The following is a 16,783-nucleotide window of genomic DNA, read 5'->3' on the forward strand; positions in this document are numbered from 1 at the left end:
TTCTACTTATAAAGACTTGCTTCTCCTGGACGTGTGTGTTATTCTTGCATTCGCGAGAAAGAATCACCAAGGCGCCACGGTGGAAGGGGACATGGAGCGTGTCGTGATCATTATATTGATACTACTCTGTAGTATCTCCTAGAGTAGTAGGAATAAGTCCCACTAAGAATCACACTTCTTCAACCTCCCTCACTTAACATTAAATATAATTATCATTTTTTACCGCAGATTCTTCGGCTGCACCTGGCTTGTAGGTCTTATGTTTTTCATCGGTCAATCAGCAAATCAGAAAATGGAAAAATTAATGGAATTAACTAGTCATACTTGAAGATAAAATCAATGTATGACGTGTTAATTTATTAAAAATCCATAAAAATTACGGTAATGTTGGCGTAAAGCATTTATACACTTGGAATGTGCTGCTGCGGCTTTGATCTTATACGATAAGCAATTGAACGCGTTAATAGAATTCCAAGAGGGAGAAGAGCTAACTTTGAGTACATATTGTAAGAGAGAGTCAATGTCCCAATGTTAAATCCTTTTTCTACGAATACAAATATTATTCTCCGAATATTGAGTATTATATATCGTAAATAAATCTTTTATAATTGACATTTGAATTGGTTACATTTGAGTTTCAAAGCGCAATTACATTTTACAATCTTCATTTGAATATAAAAATAATTTATAAAACACGGGATGATAGTAAGGGTGAGTGCGTGGAAGTTGTTGTGGCACTTGCGAGGGTGTCGTGAATATTTTTATTCTTCGCTGTTTATAATAGACAAACAAGTGCCAAGTACTCTCTCGGAAGCTCTGCAAAACTTGTACCATTGTTCCGCGCTCCTTAGATTTACCTTTGATAAAAGTAAACATCATCTCCAGCGATACTTTGTGTGTTTTAATTAAATTTTCTTTTATTTTTTATTTATTTTTTTTTTTCGTTCTACAGCAATGTCGGAGCTTAAATAAATTTTATCAATTATTTTATACTTAAAAAGTTGGGAAGAAATAACAATTTTCGCCGAGTCACTACAAATATAATAAAAAATAACTTAAATTGGGTAAGAAAAAAATTTATACACGGAAGTTTATCGCGGAAATTGCAATTCAAACTAAGAAGATTAATTTTAGCTTGTGAATGGACCCCCTGCGTATTATTGCTACAAGCTCGTGTTAACAAGCTCGAAATCTTTTTTTTTTTTGTAAATTAAATTCTTTGTAATTAATATCTGTTATTTTATAATATATTATCTATTCATATATGTATAATGCCTCGATTTATTTTATTTAATTACGAATGATTTAATATTTTAATCACTCGACGGTATAACTGGTTCTGATCTAGTCTTTTTATTAGTTTCTGATGAAGCTCAAAATTAAAAAAAATTTTTTTTTACTGGCGTAATAATTATAAAAAATTATATAAAAAAAATAACGGAAAAGATAAATTATATCCATGTTATAAAAAATTAATGCTCGTGAAAATAATTAAAAAAATTATAAATTTGAATTTTGAGTAAAAGAGTGAAGCTAAAAAATTGTGTAAGACTTTTTTTGCAATAAATTAGATTTTTTATATAAATAATATCATTATTTATTTTATAAAATTGCTAATTTTGAGATAAAATTTCCATTCAAAGTAGAAATTTGAAAAAAAATTTTTTAAACTTATAAAAACAATACAAAAAAAGGTTTTATTTTCTAAGTGAAGAAAACTATGTTTATATTGGTTTTTTTTTTTAAGTTCTATTATTCATTATTATTTTTTTAGGACGTGATGTAATAAACATAATAAATATAACCTTGCGACAAAAATGAAACAAAAAAAAATCAATCTATCAGCGCTGCATTGAACAATTCTTGCATTCTTTTAAAACTGAGTAATATGCAAGTGAAGAGTCAGAGGATAATTGATTTGCTGTAAGTGTATATCTCTCCAATTAAAGCTCAGCAATTAAGAACGGACGTCCGGGTCGAATGTCCATATAATTATATTGTCTTATTATTCGATAATTATTTTGTTTAAAATCATCTATTTAACTTATCAAGTTCAAATGAATATATATATATATATATATATATATATATATATATATATATATATATATATATATATATATATATATAAACATCCAAGTGATTATTTACATGTAAAATAACTTGATGGCTGTCATCTTGATTTTTTCCCCATAGGCAAATAGAAAATTCTTTTTTTTCTAAACCAGTTCGTGGGCTTTTTATCTATGCTTATATTTATTTATTAAACTTCTTGTACTTGGGATGGAACATAAATATTATCATTTAAATTGCGTAATAAAATTCGTAAATAATATTAAATTTCAGTTACTTTTCTACTTAACTTTATTGCTCGAGTTTTTCCTATCTCTTTTGTCTATTGCTATGGAATTTTTTTTTTTTTATCAATAAAAAACAAATTTTTATTTAATCCTCGTTCGTAATTATTCAATTATCATGAAAATTAATTTAGTAGATATTTAATAATTTTTAAAACTTTTATTAACAAATAAATTAAGGCGAAAAAAAGAAGAAAAAAAATTGACATTTTGAAATTTAAAAAAATTAAAAATGCAATTTTTTTAGAATTAATTTAATTGTTAAATAAAATTAAAAATTTATCAAGTGACAGCTGACTTTTATGTCATTCAATTATCTGATCAAAATAATGTAAAAATAATTTTTTTTGTTATTTTTTAATGGTTATGTCTTTATTTATCATACTGAAGTTAGCTGTCAGCTGTCAATTTTAAAAATTTTTTTAACAAATCAATTACAATAAAAAAAAACTTTTAAAAATTTTCACTTGTAATTTTTATTAATTTTCACATGTGACACTATTTAAATAATTTTTTTTTATAATAATTTAATTGCTATAAAATTCTAAAAAAATTTTTAATGTCCGTCAACTTTAGTGTCATTTTTATTTATTATTTATCGACTATTAAAAATAATTTTTTAAATTTATCCCGCCATCTCTCGCTGAAATTCACAAGTTCTGTGACCTGAGTCCCGAATGCTGCGCCATCAACTAAAGAGAGACAAAAACTCAAAGCAAACACGTAGAATAGTGTTGCCATTTTTAATTAGTAATTACATCAGTAACAGCATTGTTTTGTTTTGTTTTGTTATTGTTTCTACAAAAATAACAAATAAATATGTAAGTTTATCCACTGCTAATTATTTTTAAATTTATTGATATACTCACAAATTAATGACAAGTAATTTCAAAGATTGTATTGCAGAAAAAATAAACCAAAATGTTGCTGATTGAATTACCCGATGTTGTCTTTGAAACAATTTTATCTAAATTGTCGTATGATGAAATTGCTCGAAATCGATTGGTAATTTTTTATTTTTATATTGCTTTTAATATTTTTAATAATTACTACTTTTTTTTTTTTTATATAATTTTAGATTTGGGTTAACAAAAAAAATTGCGTTTTTGCATAGTTTACAGTGCGCATTCTTTAATTAAAAAAAAAAATTCTATTGTCACAGCATAGTTTATTTTTAATTTTATTTACAGGTTTGTAAACATTTTGACCAAACATGCCAAAAATTATTGAACCGCGGATTTCAATCCATGGAACGTTATCACACTCAATGTCTCCGGGAAGTAAAAAGCCAGTTGCCAAGACGTGAATCTGAAAGACGCAATCATTCATTAGCTCGTCATTGTGATGTTTTAACAGCCATTGAGACCCGTATTTCAATGTTGTCAATGACATTCATGAAATATATTAATCAAAACCTTTGCTGTTTTATTCCTGGCAAGGTATTTTATATTTATTTAATTAATTAATTATCAGCAAATTTAGAAATCACATTCAAGTTAGCTGTCACTTGACAATATTTTAATTTTATTTAACAAAAAGATTTTTTCCCAGAAATTATTTTTAAAAAATTACATTCTTATTTTTTTTAATTCCTAGATGTCAATTTTTTTTCTTATTTTTTTTTTTTTACCATAATTTATTTCTTATAAAATTTTTTTTAATTATTAAATATGTGCTACATTAATTTTGGCAGTAACACATCTTTACTTCAAATTATTCAACTCTGCGACATTCAGTACTCGACTCAAAAAATTGACCTGATTTTTTTCAGTAATTAATTACTTAATTTCAAGTAATTTTTCTTAAAAATATTTATATTCAAGTATTTTTTATTCATAAATCAAATTTTTTATCAATTTGGCGCGCAAACTTTTTTTTTTTTTTTTTTTTTTTTTTTTTTTTTTTTTAATAATATTTTATTTTATAAAAACAAAACTGTACTCAAAATTTCTCACCTCTGTGCAATTATAAACACATTATTAAACCAAAAAAAAATTGAATAGTGATTTTTTAATGTTTTTTTTTTTTTTTTTTTTTTTTTTTTTTTTTTTAAGTTATTCGATAATTTCTATTGAGTACAGTATGTCGCAGAGTTGAGTAATCTGGAGTAAAGATACACATTTTTACTGCCTTAATTTTCATAATTTACAACAATTAAAAAATTGAAAATGATGAAACTTTGAGAAGTATGTAAGTCAAAAAGAAATATTTAATTAGGTGATTGATGAAATATTTCGAATTCTTCACTTGGTGAAAGACTCAAACAGTTTGCCTCGAGCTCACGAGATCCTCCAAGAGTTGAGAGACATTAGCAGTATGGCAATGGAGCACTTTGATGAAAAAATAATGCCAGCATTCAAGTCACGCATGAGTTCATCAAGCATAAGTAGTGTCAGCAGTTATGACTTGCCAGGTGGAAGCTTGATGATTCCGTACAGCCCTACCTCATCGCAGGGCACCAGTCGTAGTCCTTCGATTATTTTGGGCCGCTACCATCCTCACACTACCGACAAATTGGAACAGCAGTTTAAAAAACTTGTTTGCAAAACACGTAAAAATAAATTGTCATTTATGGCGATAAGAAGTAAATTGAGTAAAATGCGTCTCCGTATGAAGCGCCAGGGCGCGCAAATGCGCTTACAAAGCAATAAATTACATGAACAAGCTAAAAAGTTGAATGAACAAGAGCTGCAAATAGCTGATTTACGCAGGCATTTTGAAGAGTGGGAACAAAAAATGGGTGATTTGACCGCTGAGCTGAGTCGCGCCCGTGATGAGTCTTTGACGACAGATAATATTAAGCGTCGTATTTCGACTGTTCAAAAAGATTCGTGCGATAACTCTAAACCTAATTCAAAAAAACGCAAACTTATCGTGGAGCGTAAGCCTTCATGTGATGCTTCGGATATTAAATTTAAAAAATTTATGTCCGACTTACTGAGTGAATCTCGAAAAGAGTAGTAGATATAAATTTAAGGCTTTAATTAAAAACGATTCAATAGAAATAAATTTATTATCATTTATAAAAAATCACTCAAATTAAGTATTAAATTTTTCATTGATATCGATTATTTTTAAATTATATAAAATATAATTATAATTATTTCATGCTTTATATCGATAATAAATATTGAAAGGCAATAAAAAGTTTTTATTACATAATTAAATTACATTAAAAAAATTTAATACTTAATTGCTCGTTGAAATAAGAAAACTTTTTCACGTTAGCTCATTTTGAAAAAAACTTTATATGCATGTGAATGTTGTAAAAGTAACCATTGAGTTATAAAAAATGTTGTTATTTATAAAATTAGCTTAAAAAAAAAAAAATTTAAGGACATATCGAATATATATGAATGCTCACCTTAGATGCTGTATTCAATCGTATGTTTTTTAAATCGATATGTAAATTTTTAAGCATATCATCAGTCCATCTTGTTTCGCGTAAACAAAGTTCATCAGTCTTTTTATCATTTAGTTGATTAATGTGATTAACCCGAGTAAGATAGCTCATTGGATCTTTTTTATCTAAACAAAATACAAGGTGAAGTTGATCATAAACATGATTTATTTCTTAGACTAGCTTACACTTAATATATAAACACATATAACTCACCCTGCAGCGTTTTTTTGTTCAACAATGAATCATAAAACGATTCATCGTCAAGCTTAAACCTAAATAGACATTCGTCTTTAAAATCTGTAGTTTTTGTCCCAGAATTTTTAATAAATTTCGAATTTTTATTACGATTCTTGGCGCTTATTTTACGAATTTCTCTATTTAATTCACGTTTTATTTCATTAATCCGTTTATTCCGTAATTGATTTAAATATTTACCGACTTTTTCAAACCGTTGTATTATTTTTTTTTTTCGCTGGTAATTATTAGTCTTTATCACTTTGTTAATCCACTCTAGACGTTCATTCATCATCATTTCCAGCTCCTGAATGACGATAAAAATATTTTTAACGAGAATTATTTAAATAGATTTAAAAAAAAAAAAAAAAAAAAAAAAGGTTGAGTAGAAAAAAGCGATTACTTTGTCACGGAAAGACCATTCGTCTCTATCAATCATAGTAATTATAGCTTTGTGTGTTTGTACATTGACCTTACAATCAAGAGGAGGTAATAAAGACTCCCATGATTTTTTTACTCTCATCCTCTTTATTATTTTTAACTCATCTTTACCTACTGGTAATCCACTACCCCATGATAAATTTTCAAGACCAAGAACTTCAGGTTCTTTACTACCTGAATAAAAAATAATTATTTTAATTCAATGTAATATCATATTATGTACTTTCAATAGTAATAATTTACAATTCTAATTACAATTTTTTATATACCTAAAGCAAGTTTATAAGGTGGCTCCCATGGTATCGTTTGAGTTTCGCTATCTCTATAATCGGTTTGAGTTCCTTTGGACAATAAATTTCTTGGAGTCATGACCCGAGAATCATAATCAAATACTCTCACATTCGGCATTATTAAATCGTCCGCATTTTTACGCGTTAAATTACACAGATACATATTTTTATTATTTTTATTCAAACAACATCACGATTTAAATACCAGATTAAATATAATTGAATATTGATCAAACAGTTCAAGGACAGCAGCCGCAGATGGAATGAATTCGAATGGAAAAATATTTTTAAATTATTGTTGGAACTATTTATATGAAGAAAAAAAAATCAATAATCAATTACAGCACAAATGACATTGCTTTATTTTTTAATTATAATTCTCCACAGATTTTAATCTTTATTAATTGAAACAATTAAGACGTTAAATATTTAATAAATAAATTTTTTAAATAAATATACTGTCTTAAAATTTTTCAAGATATTTTTATGACATATTTGATTAATTATTTGATACTTTTAATGTAAAAAGTCTCAATTGTTTTAATTATTTTATAATTAAAATTTATTATACAATAAACAACTTAAATTAGAAATATAATTTAAAATTGTGCATGTAATTAAAATATAAACGCAGTATCTTTAAATTCACGTGTTAGGTTTAACAAACGGCCGAAAATATCCATCGCCATTGCGACCTAAATGTGCAGGCCAACTTTGTGTTTTAGAAATATTATTACATCTCTGTCCAGGTAATAAATCTTCCGGGCAAACGCATTCGAGCTTCATTCTATAAATTGTCATTTGCCCGAGAGCAAACTTAACATTTTCGCGATCTAAACCTTCGCGGTATAGTTTATAGTTAACTCCTCTATTGGATAAACAATCAGCGATAATATTTTCACGTTCATATGGTTCTAATTTACGCCTAGCTGACTCTTCTTTTAGATGGATACACTCGAGGTCCTGCTGAAGCAAAACAAGAGAGACTTCTGACGGTGGTAACCAATATGTTGAGAATACAAGATCTATCGATGTAGTCTTTGGATTTTTAATCAAAGACGGCAAAAGTAATCCTGTTGGTGGTTGTCTTTGTATGCTTTGATCAATACCTTCATAATTTTTATTATTATTATTATTATTATTATTATTATTATTATTATTATTATTATTATTTATATTAATATTAATGTTACGTTTTCTTCTCGCAGAATCAGCAATTTTATTATTACGTTTACGTCGTTGCTTTGATTGCTGAGAATTCGGGTCATTGCGTTCATATCGCATCTCCATTGGTAAATTATTCCAGTCGTTATTGTTAGAATTACTCCACTCCATTTCCCCCGGGAAGTCATTAGATACTTTTGTCTTGTATTCTGACAAATCATTGTACGCTGGATAATTTTCAATTATTTCTTTCTCATTATTATTATTATTATTATTATTATTGTTATTATTATTACTATTATCATCATTGTTATTATTTACTAGATAATTTATTTCACTAGGTCCTTTACCTTCGAGATTACTTTCCATATTCGGATAATTATTAATTATTCTCTCATCTTCAATTCTTTCTTGGGTATTTACTCTAGGTTTAGCAGAACGCTGTGAAACCATAGGCCCATTTTCCATAGCGTTATTCATCTCCATTTGCGAAGGTAAATTATTTAGATACTCCTCTGTTTCATGTCTTGCATCGATAGAATTATTTAATTCAACAGATTTCCAGTCCTCAGAAAAATACAACGACTGACCGGGAGGACCTATGTGTTGGCTCATTGCCAACAGCCGTGTATTCAATGTTGTGTTAAATCGCAATTTACATAAATTAGCCCGGCTTTGTGATAACAATGTTTGTCCTTTGAGGAACCGATATTTCTCATCGACATTGTTGTGGTCTACGCAGTTTGCTGACCAGTATAAAAACCAGTCATTACCAGGGCCATCGACGGATAATGATAAGCCAGACATTTGTCCATTGCCGCTATCTTTAATAGGTTGTTCCAGGAGCGGTTTGCCAGTTTTTCCATCCAGAATTGTCGACACTGAGTAATAATAAACTGGAAAACCAGGCCCAACTTGATGTTTAATCATTATATCAGGAACTTCATCATCGTTGTAGTAACCGGGAATTGGTATACTTATAATTTCAGAATCAGGTACTGTGTAGTTCCAAATTAATTCAAAAGTACGACCATTGTATGCTCGTACTTTTGAGTCCAGAGACGATACAATTATGTCAGCAGTACCGTCTAATGTTATGTCAACTAATATTGGTGCTAATAATACTCCTTTGCTTTTTCCATACTGCAATGTTTTCAAATTCTGTAAAAATTTTATTTTATTAATAAATCATTTTTATACTATATAATTTATGATATAAAATGTCGTGAAAGGAAAAAAAAAAAGATTTCGATAGCTTTTTTGCCTTTAAAAGTTGGAAAAAATTTTGGCTCTCATGTTTTTGGATAAAATTTCTATTTTATCTTTTTTTGATGTTTTTGATAATTTTTTTAAAAGTATATAAAAAAACAATTTAAAAAAAAAAAAAAAAGTTTAATATCACAATTTTCAAAAAAATTTATAAATTTTTTCAACCTTTTTTTTTAGTTCATTTTTTTTATGTATTTATCAAAAAAAAAAAAATATATCAATAAAATCAAACAGAAATTTCCAAATATTTAAGTTTAAACTATTATACACAGAAAAAAAAATTAATTTGAATCAAAAAAAAAATTCTTGAACCAAGAAAATAATTTAAAAGAATTTCATTGTCTTGAATCAAGTAAAATTTAGTTAAATTAACAAAAATTTTTTAGTTAAAGAATTTTTCTACCTAAATTAAGAAGGTAAAGTTCTTCAAAATTATTTACTTAATTCAAACTTAATTTTTTTTCTATTTTTTAAATTGGATATTATTTTCATGGATATTTTAATTTAAAAATGATGGCTTACCATTTTTCCATACAATAAATTAGAATGTGAGACAATGTAAAGTCCACCTGACTGCTCTGGTGTAGATGCAGCTAACAAGTACATAACTTCACCATCCGGATGTACTAAAGTCTGGGGCGCAATAAACAATTGTTCATTTTTTGAAAAGTCCATTGTTTTTATGACAGTACCAGTTTTTCCAGAAAGCATGATGATTTCACTGGAGCGCAAGGTACCTGTTTGAGTAGTGTGTGCGACAATTACATCAACAATACCATCACCATCGATATCCGTCATATAACGTGCATCATAAACATTTAGAATTATTTCCGGTTCCATGACACTGGCAGGGAATTCTTTGTTCGAGACTTCCCAAATAGCAGCTCCGTCTTGCCCGTCAACGGCGTGCAGAATTCCACCACGTCCTGTTATTATGCAGTCTTTAGTTTTGTCGTCAGTTATATCAAACGCACAATCTATTGAAAATATCGCGTGTTCGGTCCAATGAGTCCACATTGTTTCGCCTGTTTTGCCATCCAGAGCTTTTACGCCTCCTAGACATGGAGTCTGGCCTTTGAAATAAAGATTGCAAAGGAATTCTGGTGCATCAAGAGTATCCAAACCTAAAAAAATGGTATTTTAATTTTTAGTAAAATTAGTCTAGTTGAATTTGCAAAATAAAATAAAATAAAATACCTCTAAATAAATATGAAAAAATTTAACTTGTTTTTAAATCTGAAATAAAAATAAAATAATAAACAAAAATAAATAAAATAATAATAATAAATTTTTATGAAAATTAAGTTAGCCGACATCTAAAATTTTTTAGAATTTTTTTAGTAAAAAAATTATTACAAAAAAATTTTTTTTAAAATTCAATTTTAAAAAACTTTAAAAACTACCTATAAATGCAATTTTTTAAAAATAATATTTAATTTTAATTTAATAATTAAAAAATAACTCCAAAAATTAACAATGTCGACTAACTTTAATGACAATAAAGTTAGCTGTCACTAGAGAATTTTTAAATTTTATTTAACAAAAAAATTAGTTCCAAAAAATTGGATTTAAAATTTTTTTTAATTTCTACAAGTTCATTTTTTTAATAACTTTTTTTTGCTATAATTTATCTGTTAAAGAAAATTAAAACAATTGTGAAGTGATAGCTAAATTTAATGAAAATTAACTTAGCAGATAGTTGATAATTTTAAGAATTTTTATAATAAATAAATTACGGCAAAAAAAAATTTATAAAAAAAATTGAAATTTAGAAATTAAAAAAAATTACAAATGCAATTTTTTAAAAATAATTTTTTAGAGCAAATTTACTTGTTAAAAAAAATAAAAAAATTGTCAAGTGACAGCTAACTTAACTATTATAAATTTTTAGATATTATTTTTATAAACCTGTGCTGAAGCCGACGATTATGTCCTCGACACCGTCACCATCGACATCAACACTTCTTAAGGGTGCCTCTGATGTCAGTTTCGGCAACGTCCTCACCCAGACGATGCTCGAAGACAACGATGTGCAAGGAAGAACTTCATCAGTTGAATTGAGCCCAGTGTTTTCTTTGGGTGGAAATAAATTTTTTATCATCGTAAATGGTACCGGAAAAATGTTAACTGTAACAACGCAGAGCATTATCAGTCCTAGTAAAAGGACCAAAGCCATAATGCCGTAACATATTGGCAGTAATAGAGCTCGCAATGGTAATTTTTGACTCTCAAAACTGGTTTTAGGTTTCTTCCTTGGTGCCATTAACGGTCTTTTGACACCTTCATCTTGTGATTTGAATCCACCACCTGTTTTTCCGTCTCTTATAAACACTTCGTCGTCAATATCTGTCAGCTCATCGTCGTCAAAGCTTTCTTTCACTGACAAACGAGGTAAAGTTGGGTAAATTGTCGACATGATTAATCTGAAATAAACATCAGCATTAAATGGATAATATTTACTTTTTTAGATGCTTGTTAATTTACTTACGTATAAAAAATATGGCAAATAATTAGTTAGATATTGTTTTTTATAATTTCTGCTATTAAAAATTTTTTGGGAGATAGTTTAAGTGTAAAGAATAAAAAATAAATTGGTTGATATTGATGATAAAAATAAAAAACTTTAGAGTTAGAAAAAGACTGAAACTATTGATATGTCAAAATCACAATGTACAAAAATATTTTACCCTCATATATACTAAATGGATTGAGCGCTTGCGTGCTAGTTGATAGGCTTATAAATATATAGAGCACTTCTAATAGTGTTGTTTAATTTAATACATAGGGTGTTTTATTAGAAATAACAATTATTATATGTTTGTACATATAACTTTGTAATCAATAAGTTTATATAGACCTTCTCTTTTACAGAAGAACAAATCAATCGCTCATAGCAAAATTTTTTCTAATAATTTATCTCATTGAAATTTATATATTTTTTATCAATTTTTATAAACATATTGAGAATCTCTTTTATTTTTAAAGAACGTTTATATAATTTTTTACAATTTTTAAATATTTTTTAAAAATTATTAAATATTTGCTAAATTTATTTTCATAATAAATTTAGATATCACTTTGCAATTGTTTTAATTTTTTTTAACAAATAAATTATAGCAAAAAAAAATTATTAAAAAAATAGACTTGTAGAAATTTAAATAAATTAAAAATGCAATTTTTTTTAAATAATTTATTTGTTAACAAAAATTAAAAAATTGTCAAGTGACAGCTAACTTTAATGTCATAAAATTTTCACTTGTAATTCTTATTAATTTTCACAAGTGAAATTTGATTAAATTTTTTTTCTATATTAATTTCATATTTAAAAAATTCTAAAAAAATTTCTAATGTCTGTCAACCTCAGTTTCATTTTATATTTCAAGAAAAATCAAAAAATTTATTGACTGCTAATTTCAATGTCATAAAAGAATTGATTTGTGTATTAAAAAAAAAAAAAACAGTGTAGTAGCAAATAATAAAAATTTATAAAAAACGATCTTAGTTTGGCAATTAAATTAATTAAAATTGCAATTTATATTTTCTTCAAAATTTTGATGACATTAAAGTTAGCTGTCACTATTATAATTGTTTTTAATAAATAAATTTGCCCCGAAAAATTATTTCTAAAAAATTGCATTTTTTAATTTTTTAATTTTCCAAATCTCAATTTTTTTTGCCATAATTTATTTGTTAAAAATTTTTTTAAAATTAATTATTATCTGCTAAATTGATTCTCATAAAATTTTGAAATCTAAGTAACAAAATTAATTTATCAGCTGTCAATCACATATTTAGTAGTACAATTTCTGGCCATAGGTGATGCTTAAGTCGTTGCCAAGTGCCATTACCACGTTGATGAAAGGCGGTAGCAGAGAGTGCGTGATTAGTATTAGTTCCATTAATCAAGATCAAGGTATCCAAGGACAATAATAATAAAGTACCGGCGATTTTACAATAATTATTAAGATGTCTCGTTCCATTGGAGTATTATTATTGTACTGTATTGGTATAATTGCCTTTTCTAATGCGGCTGTTGCGAAAAAAACTTCCTCTGTTGATCAATTTACCGAAGACAACTGGAATCTCATGCTAACTGGAGAATGGATGGTAGAATTGTGAGTAGAAAATTTAACCAAGCTTTAAAACAAATAATTAATTACTTTCAAATAATAATAATAATAATAATAATAATAATAATAATAATAATAATAATAATAATAATAATAATAATCTATTAATTCATTTAGCTACGCTCCTTGGTGTCCAGCGTGCAAAGAAATGGAGCCCACATGGTCGTACTTGGGTGACATGAAAAAGAGTCTGGGTATAAACGTGGGCAAAGTCGATGTCACTGACTCTCCTGGGTTAAGCGGTAGATTTATGGTTACTGCGCTTCCAACAATTTATCAGTAAAATATAATAGATAAATTTTTTATCAACATGTAAGTTTTATACAGTCATTAATAAATATTTTAATTGATATTTTCAGTGTTAAAGACGGTGAATTCCGTCAGTACAAGAGTCCAAGAGACCGTGAATCGCTTGTTGATTTCATAAGGTCAAAAACATGGATGAAAGTGGAACCCGTATCAAGCTGGAAGAGCCCAACGTCTATTCAAATGACTCTTATGAGTAAATTCTTCAAACTATCTCAAGTTTTGCGGGTAAATTTACTTAATTATCATAACTTGTTTAATTAGTGTATAATTTATTGACAAAATAATTATATTGTAATAATTATTTTCAAGGCTATCCATAATCAATTGATGGACGATTACGGATTACCAACATGGGGAAGTTACTTTATTTTTGCTATCGCTACTATCATAATGGGAGCTCTTTTAGGATTGGTAATTTAAATTTTTTTTATCAAGCTACTAAACAAACTTAGTATTAGAGCTTTGTAACTCACTATTCAGTCGTGCTTCTACACGGAAAGAACAAAATTACACTGTATATATATCCTCCTATAATATACTTAGTGTAATTTGTGGTGAAAAAAAATTTCAGATAATATCAAATATAATCCAGATTATACTAAATTATTTTTGTATTATAACGTCCCAGATTACACTGGATATAATCCGAAAAAATATCCCGTATAATTTGAATTATACTTAGCAGAATCTTGGCTTATATAATTTTTTATAAAATTGTAATATCCTTTTAATTTAATTAACTTTTTTCTTTTTTAATTTATAAATTTTTTTGAAAATTTTTGAAAATCGTGGTAATCAATTTTTTTTTTCTAATAGTGCATTTTTTTTAAATATATCAATAAAATCAAATAGAAATTTTGTTGAAAAAAATAAAAATAAAAATTTTGTTCTTTCCGTGTAGCCTGTTCTATTTTTTTGTTTTATATTCTATTGATTTATAAAATAACATTAACAGGTGATCGTGTGCGTTATTGACTTCTTCTCTCCCCCTAAACACGCCAAGGCTGTTGTTAACAAGAAGCGCAAAGATTCTAGCGAATCGTCCCAGGATAAAGTATCTGATGAAGACGAATTGGATGAAAACATAAAAGATGATTTAGTTGATGAGGAAGCCAGTGATTCAGAGAAGCAAAGCAGTAAAAAGAGCTCTGCTGCAAATAGTCCTAATGCGCGTAAACGTAAAACACGTAAAGCTGACTGATTATATTCGCTATTTTTATCTTAACTTTACGTTTATACATTCGCAATTGTATTAACAGTTGTTTTAATTAACTACTGACTGATTTAAACGCATCAAATAATGGCATTTTGATCATCGAGATCATATTTTTATTTTTACATTAATGTTGCATTAATTGATAATTGATTTTTTTAATTATTTATCTTGCAATTTTTAATAGTTACTTTAATTTAGTTGAATAATTAATTTTTTAAATATTTAAATATTTTCAATCACATTAAAGCAGTTTATTATTCAATTAAACAAATAATTATTTTCATCAGCATTTAATTTCTACGCTACTATCCAAATGATCTTTATAATATTCATTTTAAAAAAGTTGTATAAAAAAGATTTTAATAAATAAAAACAAAAATTAATACTTTAATACAGAAATTATTTTTTAAGTAAATTACTATAAATTTAAGGATAAGGTTTTTTTAATATAAAAAAAAAAAAAAATTGGAGTAATCAATTATTTTATTTACTTTTTTTTTTGACTGGTGGCAATAAGGTTTTATTTATTTAAAAAAAAATTCCATAGTTGTATTGCCATTTTTTCATATTTATATTATCAATTAATTATACAATTTAATTATCGTAATATCAATCTACTTATCAACGCATACGATAATAATTAATCCGTAATTAATTAATCTGGTGTAAACTTGACAGCTCGCAATTATTTATTTTATTTTTTGTTTACAATTATAAGTATTAAAATTAATAATCAATAATAGTAATAATAATAATAATAATAATTATAAGAGATCAAACTTTTTCACTGTCACTTAAATATAAAGACTTAATTAAACCAATAATTATTACTTAAAGACGCAATCTTTAAAAGATGCATTTATCAATTAAAATAAGCTTTTACAATTACATATTTTCAAATTTTAATTTATATAATTACACAATGTTAATTTAACTTGCACATATAAAGCAAATATTTATTTATCCAAGACAAATAATGTTTAAAAATCACAACAGTTGATATAATGTCTTCTTTATACAATTGTCACAATATCATGCCCATTATTGGTTGCCAGTTGCCCAAATGGGCATATTACGTCAAAGTAAAAATTGGTCGGCTGCATAAATTGTTATCAATTTAGATTTAATACGGTATAAGTGGCAGTCTATACTTTATTTAATATTTATATCAATCTAATTTTCACCTTTGTGCACATATTTTTTTTTTCTTCACTATATAATTAATCATAATTATTAATAATAACGATAATCATAATATTATTAATAATATAATAATTAATATTTATTTCATCTAATATTGCATTAGCTTTTTTGTTTATTATTTTCAATTGTTGTATTATGTATAGTTTTGTATAAAATTTTTTTTTTTTATTATGGTTTATATTTTTTAAATAGAAACTTTTTGCCAAATCGTAATATCAAATGATTTTTTTTTATATCAATGATTATTAAATAATTAATAAAACAATTATTTAATCTTTTTTTTCTATTATCAATTACACAATACAATGTTTCAAAAAATTCGCAAGTCGATGTGATGCAATCTTTGATATTAATTACAAAAAAAAAAAATATATATATATATATATATATATATTAAAAGAAAATTTGATGAAATAATTTAAATAATTACGTAATATTTTCTATTATTTATAACTCATGCTGAATAAAGTCCTAAATGCATCAATAATTATATTATAATACAAACATTCACTCATATAGTACATTGAGACACGATAATGTCTCTTTAATTCAGTTCAATTATAATGTTAATAATATTTATATATTTATTAATTAACTATGCTTTAAGCTTTTTTTTTTTTTTATGTATGTTAATTTTCATACAGAACGTAATTAAGTCAATTATATATAAGTCTTCGATAATAATTAATTTAATGTTGAACAATTAATTTCTAATCAAGTTCATAATTTAAACGCATTGGTTTATTACTATTTATCTTAACCGAATT

At 26.1% G+C, this 16,783-nt stretch overlaps 4 protein-coding genes across 7 annotated transcripts; 2 read left to right on the forward strand and 2 right to left on the reverse strand.

Annotated features, from left to right (window-relative positions):
* Positions 1-3,045: 3,045 nt before the first annotated feature.
* Positions 3,046-5,628, forward strand: Pall (F-box protein pallbearer). 2 transcript variants are annotated; one of them, XM_074242362.1, is made up of 4 exons: positions 3,046-3,178; positions 3,252-3,362; positions 3,548-3,796; positions 4,575-5,628. In XM_074242362.1, the coding sequence occupies exons 2-4, from the start codon at positions 3,279-3,281 to the stop codon at positions 5,316-5,318; spliced, it is 1,077 nt and encodes a 358-aa protein (XP_074098463.1). In that variant the 5' UTR covers positions 3,046-3,178; positions 3,252-3,278; the 3' UTR covers positions 5,319-5,628. The 2 variants fall into 2 exon arrangements, with proteins under 2 accessions (XP_074098463.1, XP_074098464.1); XM_074242363.1 differs by having other exon boundaries at positions 3,047-3,178; positions 3,264-3,362.
* Positions 5,629-5,688: 60 nt separating this feature from the next.
* LOC141527635 (cilia- and flagella-associated protein 91) lies at positions 5,689-7,085 on the reverse strand. Its single transcript, XM_074243205.1, has 4 exons — positions 6,705-7,085; positions 6,398-6,600; positions 5,960-6,301; positions 5,689-5,916 (listed from the first exon to the last, which is right to left on the reverse strand). Exons 1-4 carry the CDS (start codon positions 6,886-6,888, stop codon positions 5,689-5,691), a joined length of 957 nt encoding a protein of 318 aa, XP_074099306.1. The 5' UTR covers positions 6,889-7,085.
* A 197-nt stretch (positions 7,086-7,282) lies between these two features.
* LOC141527085 (uncharacterized) lies at positions 7,283-12,105 on the reverse strand. Of its 3 annotated transcripts, none has more exons than XM_074242361.1 (4): positions 11,067-12,105; positions 9,681-10,282; positions 7,919-9,050; positions 7,283-7,834 (listed from the first exon to the last, which is right to left on the reverse strand). In XM_074242361.1, the coding sequence occupies exons 1-4, from the start codon at positions 11,572-11,574 to the stop codon at positions 7,371-7,373; spliced, it is 2,706 nt and encodes a 901-aa protein (XP_074098462.1). In that variant the 5' UTR covers positions 11,575-12,105; the 3' UTR covers positions 7,283-7,370. The 3 variants fall into 3 exon arrangements, with proteins under 3 accessions (XP_074098462.1, XP_074098461.1, XP_074098460.1); XM_074242360.1 differs by having other exon boundaries at positions 7,283-9,050; positions 11,067-11,581; positions 11,647-12,104; XM_074242359.1 differs by having other exon boundaries at positions 7,283-9,050; positions 11,067-12,104.
* A 907-nt stretch (positions 12,106-13,012) lies between these two features.
* Positions 13,013-15,172, forward strand: LOC141527087 (thioredoxin-related transmembrane protein 1). Its single transcript, XM_074242364.1, has 5 exons — positions 13,013-13,273; positions 13,406-13,567; positions 13,648-13,822; positions 13,907-14,008; positions 14,553-15,172. The coding sequence occupies exons 1-5, from the start codon at positions 13,125-13,127 to the stop codon at positions 14,796-14,798; spliced, it is 834 nt and encodes a 277-aa protein (XP_074098465.1). The 5' UTR covers positions 13,013-13,124; the 3' UTR covers positions 14,799-15,172.
* The last annotated feature ends 1,611 nt before the right edge of the window (positions 15,173-16,783 follow it).

Source organism: Cotesia typhae, unplaced genomic scaffold (assembly GCF_013202065.1).
Source record: "Cotesia typhae breed Kobodo isofemale line unplaced genomic scaffold, CoteBio_Ctyphae contig_4, whole genome shotgun sequence".
In the NCBI taxonomy this organism is placed as follows: domain Eukaryota; kingdom Metazoa; phylum Arthropoda; class Insecta; order Hymenoptera; family Braconidae; genus Cotesia; species Cotesia typhae.